The following is a 24,773-nucleotide window of genomic DNA, read 5'->3' as shown; positions in this document are numbered from 1 at the left end:
TGCACTGTGAACACCAGAATGTTCTGAATTTTGGTCCTTAAAATAGCTATTCAATATGGTAATTTGTATGTTGATTGTCAGAAACCTTCCAGAGGTAACATATGGTAGCAGTGTTCCTTAACGTGAGAAGCCCAAGATCAAGCAGAAGTTGGTTCATCTTGTATTTAAAACCATCAAAACTGTTAAATCTGAGATGTGTCAAAGATGGAAATAAATCAGAAATGTTTTACCTTTTATACCTATTTTATGCTTACATGTGAATTTACTTAACAGCATACACCTTGATCTGTTATTATTTACAATCAGGTCCATGTGCCAATCATTTGTTAATAATTAAAGAAGGTTATTAAAGAAGATTAATCATTTTCACATGTAGGTGTACAGTCAGGTTACATGGGGATCGTGAGGAAACAGCCCTTTTCAAGTCCAGCCTCAAATTCTGGACTCTGACTTGATCACTTTACAACAGTAACATTGTTGCTCAAGAGAACTGCTGTTGGATGTTTTCATTCTCAGTAAACTCTAAAGACTGTTTATGCATTGACTTTCTAACATATGAATAGCTGATTAGAGATATTTTCATTAGCAAGCAGGTGTAGGGATGCAGCTAATACAGTGTCCACTGAGTGTACTGAAACATATGGATCAAAAGCTCTTCAATGCAAGCTTTGTTGAACTCAGAGAAGTGTTTGTGTGGGTGGGCATCCAGTGACTCACTCATTTCCATATACTCTGGGTTGAGGCCAGCAAAGGCCCCCAGGAAGTGGTCCCTCTCATGGCGCTGCAGAGTCTTCTTCAACTCCTCCTCCTGCTGAGCGTCCATTTTGGTCTTTCGTCGCCGCATCATCTTCTTCAGTTTACTGCAGTACACAAAATTGTGTTTGACTACTTTTTACCGTATATCTTTTTTATAATCCATGTCAGCAACACTGGTAAATCAACTAACATGTTCACATGTCAATACTAAAGCAGAAAATATTATATTCTTTTCAAAATTATAAAAGAGCATGTTACAACTGATTGACCATTAAAACTTGTACTTGTACTGGAGAACTCTCTGACCTAAGGTAGACAACAATGTCACCACATAGGAGAGATTTGTCTGGAGAACAATCATTTCTTTGCACAAAAGCGTTCAAGAGTAGGGTACAAGAAGATTAGTAAATCACTGTTATAATAAAGAAGACTGTACTTTGATACAAAGATAATAAATTCAGCTTTTGATGAGTCATTTTCGCTTATAAAAGTAAAAAACAATTGCAAAGCAAGAGCTTTAGAATCCTTCTATGTCCTATTGCTCTCTCTCTCTCTCCCTCTCCTTCTATGTCCTTTTGCTCTCTCTCTCTCTCCCTCTCCTTCTGTCCTATTGCTCTCTCTCTCTCTCCCTCTCCTTCTATGTCCTTTTGCTCTCTCTCTCTCTCTCCCTCTCCTTCTATGTCCTTTTGCTCTCTCTCTCTCTCTCCCTCTCCTTCTATGTCCTGTTGCTCTCTCTCTCTCTCTCCCTCTCCTTCTATGTCCTATTGCTCTCTCTCTCTCTCTCCCTCTCCTTCTATGTCCTATTGCTATCTCTTTCTCTCCCCCTCCGTCTATATCCTATTGCTAATTCTTTTACTGATAAAGTGGCCACAATACCCACTTAGCTAAATGTATCTCCTTATCTGTTTATCAAAATGTTCTCTCTTATAGTCTGACCTTTGCTTGCAAATACTGATGGATGTGGAAACATTGTTCCTCATCACCATATCCATTAGGCACATTTACATTTAGTGGCAGACAAACTCTACCCACTCGATTTGTCTCTTTCTTCCCCTCCTAGTCCAGACTATCTTCTCTGTGGGATGCTGCAGTAGTGTCTCCACCTGATCTACTGTAGAAACCCTCGGCCTACACTTACCCACCCCCACCACACTGTCATGCACCTATTCTACCCCTCTCTGGGCTAGCATTTTCATATAATGTAAACTATTGCCACCATCCACATAGTTTTCTGTTCCTACTCTACTTACCCTTGTAATAGTAACCCTAAAGGCACACTGTATACCCACTAGCTGTATCCAATACTCCAATGCTCTGTCCTTCACTACCAATTATGTAGTAATCATGTATATACCATATTAAGTTTTAATTTATTATGTACATTTACCACATGTATGCTGTGTACATCTTTCTCTATCTCTAGCCAGCTGGCCTCGAAAAATAGCCTGACCAACAGAATTCTGGTAGTATCAAAAGAGCCTTATTTGATCAAATGAGTGTCTCCAAATGCACTTTTGCACGAAACCATGATATGTGAATATGATCAAATGTTCTGATCGAATATAAGATCAATTATTGTGCATACCAAGTGCTTACAGTTTTTCTCAGTTGCTAAAACTAATTTTTTCAAAGCATGCCTCGGTTTCTCTTAGCTCTAAACACAAATCCCAAAACCACTCACACAAAATGCAAAACCCTTTATATCTCCTGCAAAATGCTACTTTGGTTTCAAAACACTATTATGTCACCTCAAAAGGGTATTTTGTTTTCAAATGACAAACACAGACCATTATTTGAGTGGACATTCTAAGCATTGATTGAACACTGATGTGCTCAATGGAAAACACTACTATAAAATGGGAAAACACTAGTATGAAGGCCTTATCAGGAGCATTATGCCTTTTTTATCTATATTGTTACCGTACACTTTCTCCTGTTGTAAATAGGGATGCAAATTATCGATGAATTCATTAATCATTAGTTGATAATCTTATCGATCGACTTTCGATTAATTGATAAGCGGCGTTTTTCACCTGAGTTTCAGTGCTTCAATAGGGCCTTTATAAATATCAGCTAAATAGTTGAGTTATTATATTACATTACATTATGATAATTATATTCTATTCTATTATACATTCCTCAAGTAATTATGCATTAGGAAAAGAAAGCAGAAAAGTTTTTTTTATGGTATAACAAAATACATTCTTTAATTTAAAACAAAGAAATAAATTATGGACTGGCTCAGTTCTTGCATTTGAAACAGACGTAAAAAAAAAAAAAAAAAAGAATAGAAGAAATTAAATAGAGAGCCAAACAGAATATTATTGAGCCTATAGATTATGAAGAAACTGCATCTAGGCTATTACAAGCTAAATAGCCAACACAACTCTCTGAAGTTTAACTCGCGCTCACGGTAGTGAGGGATAGAGTAGTTACATTCTTAATGGCAAGCCATCAGGCAAAGGTAAGCTAGCCCGCTAACGAGCTAGGTATATAATATCATTAAGCCTGCCTGAGTGAGCTAGTCCGCTATCAAGCTAAATAGCCAACTCAACTCTTACTTACTTACTTACTAACTCTCATGAGCCAAACTCGCGGGCACACGTTAGCGCGGGAGTAGACAGATATTCACATTCATAGCAAGGTGAGCTAGCCCGCTAACGAGCTAACAGCTAACCTGAGTTTTAAGCCTGAACTCGCGGCAGTAAGCGAGAGAAGGTATAATACAGTGTAGCTATGATTTCAGGTTGACCAGGTGAACTGGTGGTGCCATGCAGGACAGCAGCATGCACGGCGTTCAAATGATAACTGAGTGAGCTAGTGGAACTATTGTATTTCAATACTGCATTACACAGAGAACATTTGACTTGCCTGAATTAACAATGTTGAAGTGGTCCCACACCGCACTTCTTTTCGCCCGCTTCATTTTGTTTTCAACCGGTCTCTCACGCTAGCGCCCTCTAGCGATTAATCGTGATTAATACATTTTGATCGAGCAACCTCTTGATCGACAATTAATCTAAAGTCGATTAATCATTTGCATCCCTAGTTGTAAATTATTATAACTGTATAATGTTTTAACTCATATATAAAACCACACAAATATACAACTTCAATATTTCTTTTTTTCCCAAAAGTGCTGTAGCCTTTACATCAGAGCAAACACAACTGAATGTGAAGATGATTTGCACAGAACAAACAATAGGATATAGGCCAGTACAGTCAACTAAAAAAGAAACATTTAAAATAAAAAAGAACAAAAAAACTATGCTGCATCCTGTTCTTGCTCAAGACAATATTGACAATTGTTGTGTTGTGAAACATATTACAGTAAAATAACATTGGATTGGATCGCAATACAGTACAGTTGTGGAAATGTATATGACTTACATAGTCATAGTCATAGTGTTGCTTATGTCTCTTCCAACATCATGGCTGTTGTTGTTAGGTCTATTGCGCTTTCACATTTGGAATACTGTCCAGTTGTCTGGTCTAGTGCTGCCAGAAAACATCTACTGAGGCTCCAAGTTGCACAAAACAGAGCAGCCAGATTAGTGCTTAATTGCTCCTCACGATCAAATGTCATGGAAATGCACAGAAAGCTATCATGGCTAACTGTAGAAGCTAAGTGTGCATACCACACTATAAGATTCATGCATAATGCGATATGGAAAAAGACCCCTAATTTCTTTTGTGAAAGGTTGCTACGCACAGGCTTTAGCCATTCATATACAACGCGTCAGGTTTCCAATGGTCTTTTAGTGACACCGGCTCCACGTACAAATTATATGTTTAAAACTGTTCTCTTCAGAGCTTCTTTGAGTTGGAACAAGCTGCCCTTTGTTATAAGAAATATAGAGAATAGCACAACTTTTAAGAGGTCAGTAAGACGTCACTTTTTGTCATTCTTAGAACAGATTCTTGAGTAATTTATTAGCTATTAAAAGCGTAATTGTGTTTGTTAGATCCTTTTTATCTGTGTGATTTTGTGTAGATCGTGTTTATATTCTATTTATGATGTATTGATTGATGTATATTTTGTGACACGTGAATGCTACAATTTGATGTATTTTTCTATGTATCACTGTGTTTTATATCCATGTATACTCACGACGGACCCCAGGGAGACTAGCTACCACTCTATGGAAGCTAATGGGGATCAAATAAATAAACAAACAAATAAACAAATAGCATAATTGTTTGACTATCTGAATTTCTGTCAAAAGGCACCCTGTACACCTGCTTTATTCTCAAGGTGTTCTGCCTTAGAACGTGGTCCACTGTGGCTAGGCTCACTGTATTGATGTTTAGGAACATGTCTTGGTCATCAATGGTTGCACTTTGTATTTGTTTATAATTTTACAAATACAGTACAATGTAAAATACTCTAAATACAAGAATACTATGCTTCTGATAAGGCATTCAAACTACCGTATTTTCCGGACTATAAGGCGCACTTAAAAGCCTTTAATTGTCTTAAAAATCGACAGTGCGCCTTATAATCCGGAGCGCCTTATATATGGATTAATTTTGGTTGTGCTTACTAACCTCGAAGCGTTTTGTGTGGTACACGGCGCTCTGTCAAAATGTTTTAGTACGACTTTGGTAAACAACAAAGCTGCACCGCTTGCAGCATTACGGTTAACGTACTTTATATAAACCCTCGAACAGTACACAGCTTCCGACCACTGTTGCTCTCTTGTGGCTCGGTGTTGGAAGTGCCTTCTCCAACAATTTGCTGGAGTTATGCGTTGCTCTCTATCCAATAAATAGAGAATGTATTTCACTTATGTGTAGAACCTATTTAGAATGGCTAACCTTACATAAAACGGCAGTGAAAGAGACTGGAGGCAAATAGTACCTCTGCCTCAACGAGGGGGGCTTGTGAGTGCAAATCAGCATGCTAACATTATACTTATTAGCAGCGAGGCTAGCTAGCTACTATGTGTTTTAAACGATTTATGGTCTAAGCGTTAGCAGAACTTCAGTTAAGACCTACAATACTCAAATACATTTTGAGAGTTATTGTGAATACACTAACGTTTGATTTAGCGGTATCAGACTGTTTTTTTTAGGTGTTACAACTGAACAAGGTTGGGAATTATTGTGAATACACTAATTAACGTTCGAACAATGTTAAGAGTTATTGTGAACACGTTTAATAAAGTTTGATGAAAGACTGACTGTTTTGTTTCGCTTACTGCGCCTGTTACGACCATGGCGGGTCTAGGCCCCACCCCTTGATATTGCATGCCTGTTCTTCCTCTGTCTCTTCAGCAGGTAATTAGAAGCAGGTGGACAGCGGGTGATTGTAAACAGGTGGACCCCATGATTGGCTGGGCTACAAAAGCCCTGATCAGTCTGCAGTCAAGAGAGCGTTGGAGTGGACCGTTGGATTGGAGTGTTGGATTGTTTGTTGGATAGCGTTGGATAGCGTTGGATTTAGTGATTGGATTTAGTGATTGGACTTGGGATTTGTCGTTGGTTTTGGATTGTGGTTTTGTATATTCGTCGTTGTTTGTTTTGTATTATCATCTAACTAACTTTGCACAACATTGTTTGTTTCTACTCACAACACTGACATTCACCACACATTGGCTGTCATTATTCGATTAGAACTGTATAACTATAACCTTTAATAAATAACTTATATATATGTTTTTATATAAATTCTGCGTGGTCTCCTCTTTATGTTTCGGACATGGAGCTATGATCGTAACACGCCTTATAGTCAGGTGCGCTTTGTATATAAAAAAAGATCGAAAATAGTGTTGAAAAACATGACACTTTAAGTAGAATGAATAATCCCTGAGTTATTATTAAGCCTGTATGTTTTCAGTTGTTTATTCTGTGTGGCAATCAGTCTGTTAGAATACTGATGTGTTTGATTTAAAAGAACATTCTATGTCAGTTAGTTTGTAACGTCTCTTAGGTTGGATGTGCTGTATGTAACCTGCTTTAATGCTGAGAAGAGATCATTAGTAAAAGGGCTATGCCATTGCCTATTTATTCTCAACACAGTGTCGACTCTCATTATTGAAACCAATAGGTTATGGGCCCAGACTAAGCTGAATAGAGCCGTGAGATAGTTTTCGGAAAACTTTGAAGAGGAAAGATATGTCGGAATTGAAGATTGCGATTATTCCACTGAATGGCTCTAACTATCCAACCTGGAGAGTGCAATGTCGGATGGCGTTAATGAGAGATGGCTTGTGGGGAATTGTTGACGGCACCACGGGCAGTCCTAGCCGCTCAAAGCCGGAGGATTTTGAGAAGTATGTGTTACGGAAGAATCGCGCTTTATCTACAATTGTGCTATCGATCGAACCGTCCTTGCTTTACCTAATAGGAGACCCTACGGATCCCTCTGCTGTTTGGCAAAAGCTGGCCAATCAGTTTCAAGCAAGAACATGGGCAAACAGACTGGCACTAAGACGCAAACTTCATGCACTTCGTCTGAATGATGGTGAGTGTGTTCAAGATCATATTAAGACTATGTTAGAAACATTTGACGCGCTGTCAATCATCGGAGATCCGATAGATGACGACGATCGCGTAGTTCATCTGCTAGCAAGTCTGCCAGAGTCATTTAATATGATAGTTACTGCATTAGAAGCAAGTGTTGATGTTCCAAAAATGGAAGTAGTGACAGAATGATTGCTGCATGAAGAGCGCAAAATGAAGCAGCGTGATGCTGATACAAGCAGTGATGTCAAAGCCATGACCAGTAAGCAGAGATTTAAAGGGACAGGTCCGAAATGTCATCATTGTGAAAAGTTTGAACACATTAAACGAAATTGCAGAGATCTGATCACAAATGAACAAAATGGAGACAGGCATGTTCAAAAAGGTTCAAAGCAAAAAATGAACAAAGCTGAAGTGAAAAGAAAAACAAGTTCAGAAAGTGAAAGTGTTGGGTTAGTAGTGAGTCAAGCATTATCTGTGAAGTCTGGTGAAAGACTGAAGAGCTGGATAGTGGACTCTGGAGCTACTTGTCACATGTGCAATGACAGGAAGATGTTTGTTGAATTTAGTAGCTTACAGTCAACACAAGAAGTGACACTGGGTGATGGATACTCAGTACAAGCAACAGGACAAGGTGTTGTAATGCTGGAGATGATTCTCGCTGACTAGAGATGCGCTGTTGGCGGTTGCACCCGCGGACTCCGCGGTTAAACCGCGGATCGGGCGGGTGACGTGACAAAAAATAATATTTTAATTAAATTGGGCGGGTGGCGGTTTACCCAACGAAATTCAAAATATCTACACGTTGTTAAATGTCGTTACCTACATCCAAGCACATTTTTAAATAATCAAATTTTCATCAGGCAGTAAATTGGCCTAGTTCCGTGTATGCATACAAAGCAAACAAAGGAAGCAAAAAAGTTCAAATTAAGTGACGACCCCATGTCGCGTCTCTTTGCAACGCCGCAAACCTGCAAGCTATGAGTCAGCTGTCAGTATTGGAAGAAGCCTTAACGTGTCGTAGATGAAACTGCCTGGGTTATTTTGTTTCGTTAGGCTATTAGTTATATTTTAAAACAGCCAGTCATTGTAGCCTATACCACTCGTGGAATAAGGAATTTCAAAGAGCTGATGGAGTGATTTGACTCAGAAGTGACATTGGGCATTGGCAGCGCGAGATGTTCAGAACAACTTAAACTTCTAGCTCAGTAACTTCTAGCTCAGTAACATCACCAGCTAAGAAAGAAGGTAAGAAAAATAGTCGGAAAACTTTGATTTGCAAGGCAAGCAGGCAAGTGTTGGGGTTGTTACAGTATAAAGCCTACAATGCGGTGAAATTTCGGAATTAGGCTAACAGACTCTGCGTTTCCTTCTAAACTAAAAACAAGGCTATATTACCATATTCAAATGGTGTACCAAATTGCGTTTTATTACAATGATAAAAAAAAGTGTAGGCCTACTAGCCTATGGTAAGGTCAGGTTTGCCGATGTGCTTGGCTATTTTAAAGTTTCTCCCTGTGCATCGATCAGAGACAGACGTCACTTCACTGATAATATTCTGGGGATAGGCTACAACATAGCCAAAAGGCTTTCATACTAGGGGCTTTATCCTTTAAATATCTTTGAGGCATTGGATCAGTCTCATTTCAAGAACTTTCTAGCCTTGTGTCAGCAGCGCCTATACCTAAAAACAACAGGCGGATGGCGGGCGGGTGCGGTTTTGAAAATTGGTCAAAAAAATTGGTGCGGATGGATAGCGGACGGATCATGCGTTTTGTGATGCGGTTGCGGATGAAATAATAGCCCATCCGCGCATCTCTATCACTGACACAACTCAAATGTGTAAGCTGAACAATGTCTTGTATGTTCCACGCTTATCATACAACTTGTTGAGTGTATCCATGGCAACACAGTCAGGGAAGATTGTGAAGTTCAAGGAAGATGAGTGTAGTTTGATGGAAGACAATGGAAAGCAGATTGCAGTTGCAAAAAAGGTGGAGAGTCTGTACTACATTTGTTGCAAAGACCATGAGAAAGCAAATTCAGCTGCCACTGAGAGCGTGCACAAGGAGACGAAAGAAACTGTCTGGCATCGCCGCTACGGGCACCTCGGAGTGCAGAATCTAAAGATGCTAGCCAAAGAACAGTTAGTGGAAGGATTAAACTATGATGTGCTTAAAGACACAGAATTCTGTGAGTCGTGTGCTGAAGGCAAACATCATCGTAGTAAATTTCCAACTGATGGCAGAACACGAGCCAAAGAACCACTTGGTCTAGTGCACAGTGATGTATGTGGAAAAATTAATGAGAAGTCACTGAGTGGAGCAGAATATTTTCTCACGTTCATTGATGACAAAACTCACTATGTGTGGATGTATGTTCTGAAACGCAAAGATGAAGTCTTCAACAAGTTTATTCAATGGAAAGCAGAAGTGGAAACAATTACTGGAAGGAAACTAAAAGTTCTACGCACAGATAATGGAGGAGAATACACCTCAACAGAGTTCAAAGACTTTCTGAAGACAGCAGGAGTGCGACATGAACTGACTGTTCCGAAGACACCCGAACAGAATGGAGTTGCAGAGAGGATGAACAGAACCCTGATTGAGACAGTGAGGTCAATGCTCGCTGATGCAAAGCTGCCTCAGAGGTTTTGGGCTGAAGCTCTCTCAACAGCAGTCTACCTGAGAAATCGGAGTCCAACAAAAGCTGTAGCTGGCATGACACCGTTTGAAGCCTGGACAGGAGAGAAACCCGAAGTGGACCATCTGCGTGTGTTTGGATGTGATACCTATGCCCACATACCAAAGGATGAAAGAAAGAAGCTAGACCCAAAGGCAAGAAAGTGTGTTATGCTGGGATATGGAACCGAAACAAAAGGATACAGACTGTATGACACAAAACAAAGCAAAGTGTTCTACAGTAGAGATGTGATGTTCAATGAAGCTGTCTGTGGCGCTGAGAAGTCAGACTCAGGAAATCAGAACATTGAGTACAATCTGGTTGAATTTGATTACACTGACAGTGAAGAACAATTCGTCACTGAAACTGCAGAGCCTGAGATCCGAAGATCAGGAAGAACCACAAGACCACCTGATTGTTATGGAGAGTGGGTGACTGTTGCCCACAGTAACCTGCATGAACCTGAAACCGTGCGTGATGCACTGACCAGTCCTGAGAAGTCAAAATGGAAAGACGCAATGCAGAAGGAGATGCAGTCTCTGTATGTGAATGAAGTGTGGGATCTAGTAGAATTACCTGAGAGCAAGAAAGCCGTGGGAAGCAAGTGGGTCTTCAAGGTCAAAGTTGATGCCTACGGGACAGTTGAAAGACACAAAGCTCGCCTGGTGGCTCAAGGTTTTTCTCAGAGGTTTGGATTTGACTATGATGAGACATTCAGTCCAGTCGTCAGATTTTAGTCTGTCCGCACTGTTGTTGCACTTGCAGCAAAACATGGACTGAAGTTACATCAAATGGATGTAAAGACGGCCTTCTTGAATGGAGAACTTAAAGAAGAAGTCTTCATGAAACAGCCAGAAGGGTTTGTCGTGAAAGGAAAGGAAAACTTTGTGTGCAAACTGAAACGCAGCATTTATGGACTGAAACAGTCTCCTAGATGCTGGAACATCGTTCTTGATGAGAAATTAAGGAAGATGGGATTCATGCAAACAAAGAGTGACCCCTGCATATATACAGCTGCTGATGGAGAGATGTTTTTAGTTGCTGTTTATGTGGACGACATAATTCTTGGAGGGAGGAGTGACAGCCGTATAACAGAGGTTAAGAAGGAGCTTGCAAGATACTTTGACATGAAAGACATGGGAGAGCTCAAACACTTCCTTGGAGTGAAGATCATTCAGCGTCCAAACGGAAACATCTGGATGGGCCAGACGTCTTACACAAAAAGTGTTTTGGAGAAGTTTGGAATGGAGACCGCCAAAGCTGTCTCTACCCCAGCTGATGTGAGCACAAAGCTTGTCAAAGCATCTGAAGACTCAGAGAAGGTTGAGCAAGCGCTGTATCAGTGTGCTGTGGGTAGCCTACTCTACCTATCGACCAGAACAAGACCAGATATTGCATTTGCTGTCAGCAATGTGGCAAGATTTTGTTCTGATCCAACTAAGCAACACTGGACAGCTGTGAAGCGTATCTTGAGATACCTGAACGGAACACAAACACTAGGTCTGCTCTATTGTAAGGAAAGAGAGGAAGAGTGCATTGGATACTCTGATGCAGATTGGGCAGGAGACCTCAACGACAGAAGATCCGTGTCTGGCTATATGTTCAAGATGAGTGGCGCAGCAGTAAGCTGGAGGAGTAAGAAGCAGCCATGTGTTGCTTTGTCTACAGCAGAGTCTGAGTACATGGCACTAGCCAGTGCTGCACAAGAGGCAGTGGATGCGACAACTGCTGTCAGATCTGAAAAACAGTCCTGCTGGAGCAACAGTTATCTTTGAAGACAACCAGTCAGCTATCTGCATGGCCAAGAATCCGCAGTTTCATGGACGTGCAAAGCACATTGACATCAAGCATCATTTCGTTCGAGAGCTAATTGCAAGTGGAGCAATGGAACTGAAGTACTGCAAAACTGAAGACATGATTGCTGATATGCTAACCAAAGGCTTATCACAGGCGAAGTTCACCAAGTTGAGAGAAATGGCTGGACTTAAACCATAAGTCTAAATGGACATTCTACCTGCTAGTGAGAAGGAGTGTTGGAAAACATGACACTTTAAGTAGAATGAATAATCCCTGAGTTATTATTAAGCCTGTGTGTTTTCAGTTGTTTATTCTGTGTGGCAATCAGTCTGTTAGAATACTGATGTGTTTGATTTAAAAGAACATTCTATGTCAGTTAGTTTGTAACGTCTCTTAGGTTGGATGCACTGTATGTAACCTGCTTTAATGCTGAGAAGAGATCATTAGTAAAAGGGCTATGCCATTGGCTATTTATTCTCAACACAGTGTCGACTCTCATTATTGAAACCAATAAATAGACCATTCATTGACAGTGCGCCTTATAATCCAGTGCGCCCCTATAGTGCAGAAAATACGGTAGTGTTTTACTGTCATAGTAGTGTTTCTTACCCATTCTGTTCTAAATGTCCAGAGAATGGATGCAATTGAGAAGCGGCTTATGTTTGGTTGAACCCTCTGGCCAGCCTCCTGCATGGTCAAACCCATGTTGACCACATGGTTGAACACATTGGCCTGAATGTCATCAGAGATACAGTAATGGCTCTCCTTCTTGCTCTTCCTCTTCATCCTTTTACTCCTCCTCCTACACCTCCTCTTACTCTCACTCCTCTGCCTCTCTGATCACCTCTCACTTCAATGTTGCCATAAATTGTTCTCCAAACCAGGAGCTTAAGTTTTGATTTAAAAATGGAATTGCATTTGAAAATGGAAGTTTTGCCTTTTGAATAGCAGTGTGTTCTGTATGAAAACAAGGAGGTTTTGGCATTGATGTTGATGTTGGCATTGGTGTGCAAAGTAGAGAGGATGGTGTTTAGTGTTTTGAAGAAAGTGTGGCTAACAATTGAAATCTGTGTCTAAAGCAGAGAATTGTGCTTATAGTTTAGCAGAATTGGTTTAGGGAGTTGGCACATGAGGTACAGGTTGTGGTCATTGTGCCATAAGTTCCAGTTTTTCAGTGTTATCAACGGAGAAAAACTGTAATACATTATTTAATGTAGCACGTAATATTGAATCCACATGACTTAAATTCCCCTGTGCATCTCAAGATTAACACTCTTAACCTATGGTCATCACTGTGATGTGGTGTGTGGTGTGTGTGTGTGTGTGTGTGTGTGTGTGTGTGTGTGTGTGTGTGTGTGTGTGTGTGTGTGTGTGTGTGTGTGTGGTGTGGTGTCCATGGTTGCGGTGCATATGAGGGGACTTGCTTACGGAATGCCAATCTCAAACAGGTTGTTCTGTATGAGCTGTTTTCCCAGCATGGTGATGCATAACTGGATGCATAACTCCATCAGACAGCCAGCATGGGCACACTGTGAAATCAAAAAGAGACGGACAACATGTAAATAAAAAAAATTATAAACATTTTAAAATACATACACTCCTTCCATAGTTCTCTCTCCTCCTAATGGGCACTGTTCACATTTCCATCAAATAAGGTGCAAAATAAATAGAAACTATAGCACCTATAAATGTTTTTATCCTGTTGTTGTCAGAAGAAGCACATATAAATGTTTTTATTCTGTTGTCAGAAATAGCACGTATAAATGTTTTTATTCTGTTGTCCGAAGTAGCACATATAAATGTTTTTATTCTGTTGTCAGAAGTAGCACATATAAATGTTTTTATTCTGTTGTCAGAAGAAGCACATATACATGTTTTTATTCTGTTGTCAGATGTAGCATGTATAAATGTTTGGGATATTCTTATACTCTCCCTCACTAAAGAGTTTGGGTTGCATCATTGAAATGACAACGCCCCCTTTTAGGGGAAAACAAACTCAACCATTGTGGTTCACCTGAATGAATACCTGGACCAATCTGAATGCAAACTCAACCATTGTGGTTCACCTGAATGAATACCTGAAGCAATCTGAATGCAAACTCTTTCTGCATTCCATTGCAGCCAAGAAAAATTGACATTTTATCATTTTGTATTTACATCATGGATATTTGTTTACTGCTGGCTGAGCATTTTATAAGTCAGACAGGCTATGAAAAAATATCTTTGCTGTTTATCCTCTCAGTCTTTCACTCGAAATATTCACAAAAATCTTACCTTTTCATTGAAGTAAAATTATTATAAAAAAAAAAAAAAAAACATTGACATTAAAAAAAGATTTTTTCCCAAAACATGTGTGCCACAATTATTGGCACCCCGTAATGTAATGTTTTGTGCAGCCTCCATTTGCCAAGATAAAAGCTCTGAGTCTTTTCCTATAATGCATGATGAGGTTAGTGAACACATGGCACGGGATCTGAGACCATTCCTACATGCAGTATCTCTCCAGATCCTTCAGAATCTGAGGTCAACGTTTGTAGACTTGGCTACAGCTCTTCCCACAGATGTTCTATGGGGTTTAGGTCAGGGGACTGTGAAAACCTTTATTCTGTGGTCGGTGAACCATTTTTGTGTTGATTTTGAGGTGTGCATTGGATCATTGTCCTGCTGGAAGGTCCAACCAGGGGCTGTTTTAAGACTTACTGGAGGGGGCTGTTAGGTTTTCATTTAATATCTGCTGGTATTTGATGGAGTCCATGATACCATGTATCCTAACAAGATGTCCAGGGCCTTTGGAAGAAAAACAGCCCCACAACATCAAAGATCCACCACCATACTTCACATTGGGTAGTGGGTGCTTTTCTAAATGTATATGGCTATCTTTCTGTCTACGCCAAACCCACCTTTGATGTTTGTTGCCAAAAAGCTTTATTTTGGTCTCATCTGACCATATAACTCGGTCCCATTGAAAGTCTGTTTTACATTTGGCAAATTGTAGGCGCTTTTGTTTGTTGTTGATTGACAGCAGAGGCTTTTTTCTGGCAACCCTCCAAAACAACTTGTGGTGATGTAGGTGGCGTCTTATGGTAGTTTTGGAGACTTTCTGACCCCAATACTCAACTAACCTCTACAATTCTCCAGCTATGATCCTTGGAGATTATTTTGCCAGTAGATCCATCCCCCTCACGGTGCGTGGGGTCAATGTACAGACACGTCCTCTTCCAGGCTGATTCTTAACTCCTGTCGCTTTAAACCTCTTAATTATTTCCATGATGGTGGAAATGGGTATTTTCAACTGTGTAGAGATTTTCTTGTGTCAATGTCTTGATTTGTGCAGCTCAACAACTTTTCGTCGCACATCGTCGCTATGTTATTTGGGTCTTTCCCATAGTGATGAAAGACTAATGGAATTTGGCCTGTGTCGCTTCATATTTGTATGCCAGTGGAACTGGAAACCATGGTTGACCTCATAAGAGTTCCTTATCAAACAGGTGAACTTAAAAATGTCAAACAACTGGAAATATACTTCAGTTAAATTTGAATTAAAGATTTTTCTAGTGGTGCCAATAATTGTGGCACACATGTTTTGGGGAAAAATATTTATTTAATGTCAACAGTTTTTTTTTTTCTTTCAATAATTTTACCTCAAAGAAGAGGTAGGATTTTTGTGAATATTTTGAGTGAAAGACCGAGAGGATAAACAGCAAAGACATCTTTTTTTATGCCTGTTTAGCTCATATTTACTAGGAGTGCCAATATTTGTGGAGGGCACTGTATGTGTACATCGAGAATATCCAAGATAGATTTATAGCATTAACCTATAACACAGATTTGCTTGTGCATGTGCCATTCTCCCAGTAAAGGGAATGGGATATTTCTGGGTTAGGGATAGATGAATCAGACTTGGGCAGTGATGGTTTGTGAAGAGTGTCTGGAAGGAAGAGTGGGTGAGTGGGTGGGAGTTCACTGACTACAAAAACTAGGTCCTACCTTAGTATGGTGCTTAAAACTTTTCACATGGTGTAATTACTGTATACAGTTTAAAAGTAACACAGTAATACATTGGAAATTCTCATGGTTTAATGTTTGTAAGCTGTAAGAGTTCTATAAACTTTTTTTCATTTAAAAAATGAACACAATCTGTCATGTACACAGTGGTCCCCAGACTGTTGTACATACATTTCCAATGAGGATTTGTTTATAAATTAAATACAATTTTGAAAAACAAGGAATTTCCCAGTAATTCTAACAGAAGTAAGTAGTGTATATCTGCCAAACCTAGGTATATATACACAGAAACCTTAGTTCAGGGACAGAGACACACATGAGACCATACATAGAAGAGATGAGAAGACAGTAAATAGTTACCTCCTCCATGCGGTAGGTCCCCACAACATAGAGATATTTGCCAGGTCGCCCAACAAGCCTGTAGAGAGAAGATGGATGGGCTTTCAGTGGCCATGACTCTAGTAACTGATCATCCCTCTGCACAGCACACATACGAACATCAGAGCAACAGTGCTTCAGGGAAATTAAACCCTTCCTACAGAGGCTTGCAAAATAATTCAACCCCTCTGAATAGTCATCACCATTCTCACAATTACAAAAGATACTTACACATATTTTTCCAATCAATATATTTATTTCGATCATTTATGGTCTAGTATATTTCCAGAGCCAAAATATTGTATTTGTCTGTTAACATACATTAATTGAAACCTCTTCTATACTACTTGCATAAGTATTCAAAAATCTGTGTTTTTGAGTTCCAGATCAAATTATGTGAATACTGCAGAGGTAGCACTTATTTCACTTAACTAATCATCATTAGGTGCTACCTATGAGTGGTTTAAGTAGAGGTGTGCTCGTCAGAGCTGCATGGGGCGAAGAGAGCGAAGCCAGGGCGAAGGGCATTTGTGTATTCAGACATTCATCTACTGCTGACGGAGCATTTCATTCAAGTCAGATACATTTGATGACCTCTTCCTAGACAAGGGCTTTAACCAGTTCAAATAAACAATATATTCTTCTTTAAAATCCTGTCTGGATATGGGTTATCTTCGAGGATACCAAGGTTACTCTGAGATGGCTTAATTGATGAATTGCATTAACCCTTAACACAGATGTGCTCCTGCTTCCTTGCTGATACAGGACTATGTAGGCATAATGGGCCACTTTTCCAATAAAGATAGATAGATAAATCAGACTTGGGCAGTGGGGGTTTGTGATTGGCACATTCAAATGTACCCAGTCAGAGAAGAATATATTTACACACCCTTATCCAAAATCTACAGCTCGGAAAGTTTATTTCAATGTCTGGAACTGGGGTGGCAAAAAAGTTTTAGAAGATCCACATTAAAGCATGGTTGGAGGTTGCTGACTATGTGGGGTTGGGTTTTCAATGGTCAGATGAGACCAAAATGGAGCTTTCTGGCCAATTCTTAAAGCACTACAAGTGGAGTTATATTTTGTATACAAAGTTCAGGAGGAGCTAATGGGGATGATTGGCAGCCTTCAACTCACCCCACTTCTGCATTATAGGATATTTAAAGCTGCCCTACCTTCCCCTTACATCACACGCAGTCAGCAGACACGCAGTCGGCTAACATGCTATCCTTGTTATAGGCATTCCAGGATCACGGCAAGCTACCAAGCCAAACATGCTTCTTATCAATTGCTCTAAATCAAGTGATAGGTGAAAAATCACCCTAGTTAGTTCAGGACTCCGGAGCTGCATGTAAGTATATTTATTAGACAAACAAACACAAACAATTGCAATCAGGCTCCCCTCCCAGCACAAGGCTGAAAGTGAAGGCAATGATAAACCCATCGCACAAGGTTTATATAGTCAGAAGTTTAGCTTTCAGCAGGGATAACCACGTGGTGGATTTTTCACGTCCGAGGCTCCCTGTCTTGCGAGGATGGCAGTTTTGCACAAGGTCAGAAGAAGCACAGTTCCCTTCTTATCTCCTCTGGTCTAAACATGCTCTTGTTCATATGCAGACTAAGTGGCACCTAATATTCAAGTTACACACACACAGAGAAAATCCATGTTCCTACTTACATAAGCACATGATTCATACAAGGAATATATGAATACAAGGCACTTGACTATTATTAACCGTGTTTGGAAATAATCTCTATCATCAAGCATTTTGTCAGGCGAACTATTGAAACACTGTCTATAGTTCAAGAAATAACATTTTAAACAGTGAAATATGGCAGTGATAAGTCCATGACGTGGTGATATTTCTTATCCCTCAGAACTAGAAAACATTTTAGAATTTCGAATTTGAATGGGATGATTGATTGAAAATAAAAGTGGTAACACTTAACACATAACACATAACATAACATCTCACATTATCTATATATATATAAGTATCATATTTTGAGATTGTTGCAGCCATGTATGTGCTCGCCAAAGTCTTTTTCATATTTTTTGATCGGTAAATATTGTGTGTTATTATGATATCACATTCATTAAATGGGGCTGTTGCAATTTCTATTATTAGCATTGATGTACATTCACTGGAACAAATGGTTCCTACCTTCCCCTGAAAAAAGCCAGGTAGACAATGGGTGTGAAGGCATTGACAAACTTTAAGATAAATGTCTTAAAGATGAGTCTCTCCTCAAAACTCTGGTCTGTCTTAGGAACCTCTGGAAAGAGAACACAAAAGAACAAACAGAAAGAAGCTAAAGGTCAGCAGGGGCTTTTATCCAAAACGTGAGACAATCGGCACGTCAGCTACTTATAATTATTAACTCAGTACAAGTGCAAGAAAGAAAATAAGATGATAAAGTCTAGACTATTTGTCTGCCTACAGAAGATTCCAGATCAGAAACAGAGAGACCGCACATGCCACAGATTTTCAGTAAAATTTTGATCAACACTTTCTAGAACAGTGGTTCTCAACCTTTTTTCAGTATTGTACCCCCTGTGAAATATTTTTTCAGCCAAGTACCCCCTAACCAGCGCAAAGCATTTTTGATTGAAAAAAATATGTTATACACAGCGCTTTGCCATCATTGTCTGATTTATTAAACTGTCAGCACTGAAGATTGAACATTGAACATTGTTGCATTGAACTGAGTGCGTTTGCAATTACATTTTAGTAAGAAACTTGTGCTTCACTGAAAATCTTTGTCAGTCTTGGTGGCAAGGAGGCAACTGCTGTGATCAAGCTCTTCTCCAGGCACAGTCTGTTTCTCTGCTTTGTTTTGATCACAGTCATTGCAGAGAAGGAGGCCTCACATAAATATGTGGAGGCATAGGGTAGTAGCTGCTTCAAAGCTTTCTCTCCCAGGTCAGGGTGCTCCTGCTTCACACAAATCCAAAACTGTGTGAGTGTGGATGTGGCAAACTTCATCTGGAGCCCACGGTCAGATGACACTTCCATGAGTGTTTCCTGATTAGTGACAGAGCTTCCACATGCTTCGGACAAGAGAAATGGGTTTTTCACCCAATCCAGCTGTGTAGATTTCTCCTCCATGTCAGGAAAGTAGGACATTGAAAATTAAAATGTTGAATCAAATTGGTCTAATGTCCCACGATGACCAACTGGACTGGAGCTCTGTCCACATCCTCACTAGAGAGAAAATCATCCATCTGAGGAAATCAGGTGAAATCCCCCTGTGCAGAGGCTCTTCTCCACAGCACTACTTTCTTCGGGAAGTCTACCACCTTGTCATGCAGGTTTAAAATGCTGGTGTCCTTTCCCTGCAGACATATTCAGTTCGTTCAGTTTGCTGAATATCTGCCAGATAGCACATATTTGCAAGCCAGTCTGTGTGGCATTGGGGGATCTGTGCTCAATCAGAAAGGTCTGTACTTCACATCGTAATTCCAACAGCCGTTTGAGTATTCTCCCTCGAGAAAGCCAACGCACTTCTGTGTGCAGCAGCAGTTGTATGTGTTCAGCTCCCATGTTTTCGCGAAATAAAATCGCGCTTATTATACAGTTACTTGCCAAAACGATAGAAGACATTCCTCCAGAATACCTCTTTTGAATGAGTTTGTTGCCATTTTGTGATTTCCGCTAAGAAAAAAATAGTTCTGCACGCAAATGCTTAGCAATCCACCTTCTGACTTCAAGTTTCAATGACTTTCCGTTACGTTAACTAACCAAAATACTTGCGGAATGATATGAAAGATGTGAATTAGAAGCAAAAAACCCGTTGCCAATGACAGCAGTGATAAACTTGCCGCAGCAGTGAATATCAAGGAATTACAAACCTGCGAACGCAGACATTTAACCCACATATGGCCCATACAAATCAACGTTCATTTTGGAACATTCTGAAGAGCCGTATAATAACTATTTTTAAATTGTTTTTGAATGGAGGCTAATTTTAAATATATCTTTTAAAAATCTCACGTACCCCCTGGACTACCTTCACGTACCCCCAGGGGTACGCGGACCCCCGGTTGAGAACCACTGTTCTAGAACATGCACTCAAGTGTTGCTTTAGCCTTGTGCCTCGGGTATCTGTCCTCTTGATTGGTAAACCCTCTCCCAAGCCTTACGTTGCTTTAAAACAGACTGCACAGGCTTTCTTACAATATGGTGTACAATGTCTTTCCATTAATTCTCCCTTCAATTCTAGAAGGTTTCGTAGTTCCAGTTGATGAGAAATATCCCCACGGCATAGTTACCACTGTGATATGATGCTATAGGGTTGGTGGATAGGAAACTCTTCTTAAGCCCTTAGTAGTGGTAGATTTGAAGACAATACAACTGTCAACTTTTGGTTAAAAAATACCACACTCCCATATGCACCCAACCAAACAATACATTTACAACGAAACAATACATTGAATGATCTATGATCAAAAACTTAAGGTTTAGAACTTTGTTCGTACTGTGGAAAAGGGGTTTTGTGCAAAAAAATTAATAATTCAAAAACCCACCAAGGACAGTGAGCCAGCGAGCCAGGGCCCCATAGATCTCATCCATGATTATTATGATGATGAGGTTGATGACCGCAGCGGTAGACTTCACAGTTGCACGCACATTTGAGCGGAAGGTAGATGTAGAACTCATATGCAAGGCTGTTTTGATGGAGATCCGGTACAGGACAACCCCAAACACAATGGCAAAGGTAACAGAAATCTGTGCAATGGAAGAAAGGTAGAGTCAATTCACGATTTCCCTAAACTGTTTCTGTTAATAAAATGAAATACAATCAATATGGGAAAAGATGCTAATGAGTTTTAGCATTTGTACAATTAAATGTCTCCAAATACTTTACCATAAAACACGTCATGATATAGACGGTCATATATGCAATCTTTACCATAAAACACATCATGAAGAAGATGGTCATATATAAAATCTTTACCATAAAACACATCATGATGAAGACGGTCATGTATGCAGGCATCCTGTCTGTGCAGGTAAGTTTCACCTTCTCATTCTGAAACGGAAAAGAAATGGTTGTAATTATGAATTTAATTATTAATCAAGTTCCAAATTGTTAGTTGTAAAGAACTGATGTCCACTCAATAAGCATATTTAAGTGCAAAGTTCTCTATTGAACAAATGTGGGGGTTACACAGGCAGGAAATAAATCTTACATTCAGCATCAACGTGAGACTAAACTATACCCCGAGGCCCCTGATTTCCCGTGAGGTCACTCAAGGGTCCTAAAGGTCCTAGAAGTTATATGGTCCCATATACGTACTGTAACGGTATGACAATTTTCAACTAGAAAATGCATTTCCTGAAGGAAATACCAGTGCATGAAATGCAAAGGTTAAGAAAGGAAGAAGAAAAGAAAGAAGAGTGAAAGAAGGAAAGAAGAAAGGAAAGAAGAGTGGAAGAAGGAAAGACAAAAGGAAAGAAGAGTGAAGAAAGGAGAGAAGAGCGGAAGAAGGAAAGAAGAGTGAAAGAAGGAAAGAAGAAAAGAAAGAAGAGTGAAGAAAGGAAAGAAGAGTGGAAGAAGGAAAGAAGAAAAGAAAGAAGAGTGAAATAATGAAAGAAGAAAGGAAAGAAGAGTGAAGGAAGGAAAGAAGAGTGGAAGAAGGAAATAAGAAAAGAAAGAAGAGTGAAAGAAGGAAAGAACAAAGGAAAGAAGAGTGAAAGAAGAAAATAAGAAAGGAAAGAAGAGTGGAAGAAGGAAAGAAGAGTGAACAAGAGTGGCTCTGGATGAAGAGATAAAGAGAGAGTGAAAATATTGAAAAAAGGAGATAAAAATGGAGTGAAGAAGAGAGATTGAGTGTGAGAGAAAGTTGACTGAGAGAGAAAGATGGAGAGATGGAGAGAAAAAAAAGTAGAGAATGGATGGTGTCTTAATGTTCCTAGTTACAGTTAAATTGAGAGGGACAGAGAGAGTAGAGGTTCCTTTGATTTGGTGCAGCTGTCAGTGAAGCACAGGTGCAAGCCAGTTTAAAGACCCTATTATGATGTCATAATGGCCCAATGTAAGTCAATGGGAGAAATTTATATTTGTTTTTCTTTAATATCTTAAAAAGTATAAAGTTTAGAACAGTGAAAAATACATAGCATAAGTGTCGTTTACAAGACCTACGCGTCAAAGTTTGAATGAAGTTTCTACGTTAAGCGGTTCGGGCTGAATTAATCGCAGAAAAAGGTAACAAGAATAAGAAGAAGAAGAAGAAGAAGAAGAAGAAGAAGAAGAAGCCTAGGAATAACAATACAGGGCATTTCATGCACTGTAATTAATGCCACTTGTCACAAAGGTTCAAACAAAAACAACATTAGATGAAACACATACAATAGTTTAGTTGAACCCATATAATTTGAGACCATCAGTGAACAGGGTAACACAGATAAATGTGGGTTCGTTTCTCAAACAAAGTCAATCACAAGTACTACAACCATACAAGTCCAGTAGCCTACCATCGGAGACAGAGGCAGAGGGTGGCGCTGGCGTGCGAATGTGTGTGCGGCGATCGGATATGTACGTGTGTGCGCGGGGCTCTGGAAGCCAGGTCGGAAAGTCCGTGCGGAGGGGTTCTACACAATAAACGTTCCAGAAATAATTGTAGTCTTTTTTCACACAAAAATAACAGATTCACCAGCAAGACGCTGTTCCAGGCAAACGAAAAATAAAGTGTCCAAGCAAATCTCAATTCACAAGAGGCCAAACATTCACAACACTCCAAATACAATTCAGGTAACCAAAACAATACCTTGCTAGCAAGACGCTGTTCCAGGCAAACGAAAAATAAAGTGTCCACACAAATCTCAATTCACAAGAGGCCAAACATTCACAAACACTCCAAATACAATTCATGCAACCAAAACAATACCTCACTAGCAAGACGCTGTTCCAGGCAAACTAAAAATAAAGTGTCCAAACAAATCTCAATTCACAAGAGGCCAAACAATCACCAACACTCCAAATACATTTCGTATATGCAACCAAAACAATACGCTTAACACAACTCGTACAAGCAAACAAAACAATAACCAACGTTTATAACAAAACAGGCTCATACGAGAAGCTACGCTTAACACAACTCGTACAAGCAAACACAATGATACCAGAAGTTTCTATCTAAACAGGTACATACGAAAGCTATGCTTAACACAACTCGTACAAGCAAACACAATAATACCAGAAGTTTCTATCTAAACAGGCTCATACGAGAGGCTACTCTAAACACCCCTCGTATAAGCAAACACACTAATATCCAAAGTAGGGCTAGGGCTATGCGGCTGTTGCACCGGGGCTAAAGGCCCCCACATACTTATCCGACCCTGCTCTCCGATCTCACGAGGCACGCCCTAAAACGCCCTCCTTGAAGTGGGACCACACCTTTGAGCACCTCGGAGAGCCATCCGAGGGTGTCGGATAGCCTCTGGAGCACCGCTTGAATTTTCTCACTATCCGATCCAAGCTATCCGACACCCCTGGCTAAAATCACATTTCCTGTTTCGTTCCCTATATGACAGCACCGCCGTTTTAAAAAAATCGCTGAGAGATCGCTGGGAACCTGGGGCTGGAGGTCCAGGAGTGCATTAGGAGTTGGAGGAAGATCAGGGACAAGTTTGTAAAAATGAAAAAAACTATGAAGGGCACCAACGGCGATGCAGGAGGAAAACCGAGATCTCTCTTCTTCCTTGCTCTATCGGGCTCTCGCCGCATATAAAGCATAGGGAGACGTCGTCTAATTACAGCAATAATAAAAACATTTCTTGGTACACCCGTGTATTTTCCGTTAATGATCAGAGGCTGTTGTTGTGAAATGAATTACTAACGACAATGACCAAGCTCGCTGTTATTGCCGAGTATTTTCTATTATTATACCACACAAACAGTTCTGCTTTTTTACGTCTACAATTCAGGTTTGTAAAAATTAAAAAAAAACTATGAATGGCAACAGTGGCGATGCAGGAGGAAAACCGAGATCTCCCTTCTTCCTTGCTCTATCGTGGCTCTCGCCGCATATAAAGCATAGGGAGACGTCGTCTAATTACAGCAATAATAAAAACATTTCTTGGTTTTCGAACAGCCTCTTTGTGTTTGAGCTAGCAGAACATGCAGTGTAAATGATTAAATTGTAAAAGAACCTGAATTGTAGACGTAAAAAAGCAGAACTATTTGTGTGGAATAATAATAGAAAATATTCGGCAATAACCGCAAGCTTGGTCATTGTCGTTAGTAATTCATTTCACAACAGCCTCTGATCATTAACGGAACATACACAGGATAAAAACAAACGATTTCTTATTTTATAGTTCTACTGTTGTTGATGATGATGTAATGGCCTTGTAACATCATAATAAACCGTTGGTAATCTCCACAGCCCCTAGTAGAACCCTGCAGGTAAAGGTGAGTCGTACGATCATCAGATTAGAAAGGGCGTGTCTCTCGTGAAGTCGTACGAGGTGAGTTGGATAATCCTGCAGATGCCTTAAGGTGTTAACACAAAACAAACACAGTTCCTCACATCAACCTTAGATATCAGCCATTTGAATTCCTCTCAACCTGGCTTGCTTCTAAATTTCACCAATGCCTTCTCTGTCAGTCCTCTCATCTGTAATCCTAAATCAAATGTAGAGGTGGGCGATATATATCGTCTGCGATAATATCGTCATTGTTGT

At 39.9% G+C, this 24,773-nt stretch overlaps 1 protein-coding gene across 1 annotated transcript in view; it reads right to left on the bottom strand.

The window, feature by feature from the left end:
- The window catches only part of LOC308368797 (anoctamin-1-like), a gene marked incomplete at both ends in the record, with an annotated part of 121,160 nt that overhangs the window by 20,029 nt on the left and 76,358 nt on the right, over positions 1-24,773 (bottom strand). The window contains 6 exons of the mRNA XM_080843056.1: positions 718-860; positions 13,129-13,229; positions 16,066-16,123; positions 18,249-18,360; positions 20,612-20,813; positions 21,043-21,117. Of these exons, the coding sequence (XP_080699182.1) occupies positions 718-860; positions 13,129-13,229; positions 16,066-16,123; positions 18,249-18,360; positions 20,612-20,813; positions 21,043-21,117 (691 nt within the window). The remainder of the gene's footprint in view (positions 1-717; positions 861-13,128; positions 13,230-16,065; positions 16,124-18,248; positions 18,361-20,611; positions 20,814-21,042; positions 21,118-24,773) is intronic.

Source organism: Sprattus sprattus (genome assembly GCF_963457725.1).
Source record: "Sprattus sprattus genome assembly, chromosome: 8".
NCBI lineage: Eukaryota > Metazoa > Chordata > Actinopteri > Clupeiformes > Clupeidae > Sprattus > Sprattus sprattus.
This window is presented reverse-complemented; position numbering and strand designations above follow the sequence as displayed.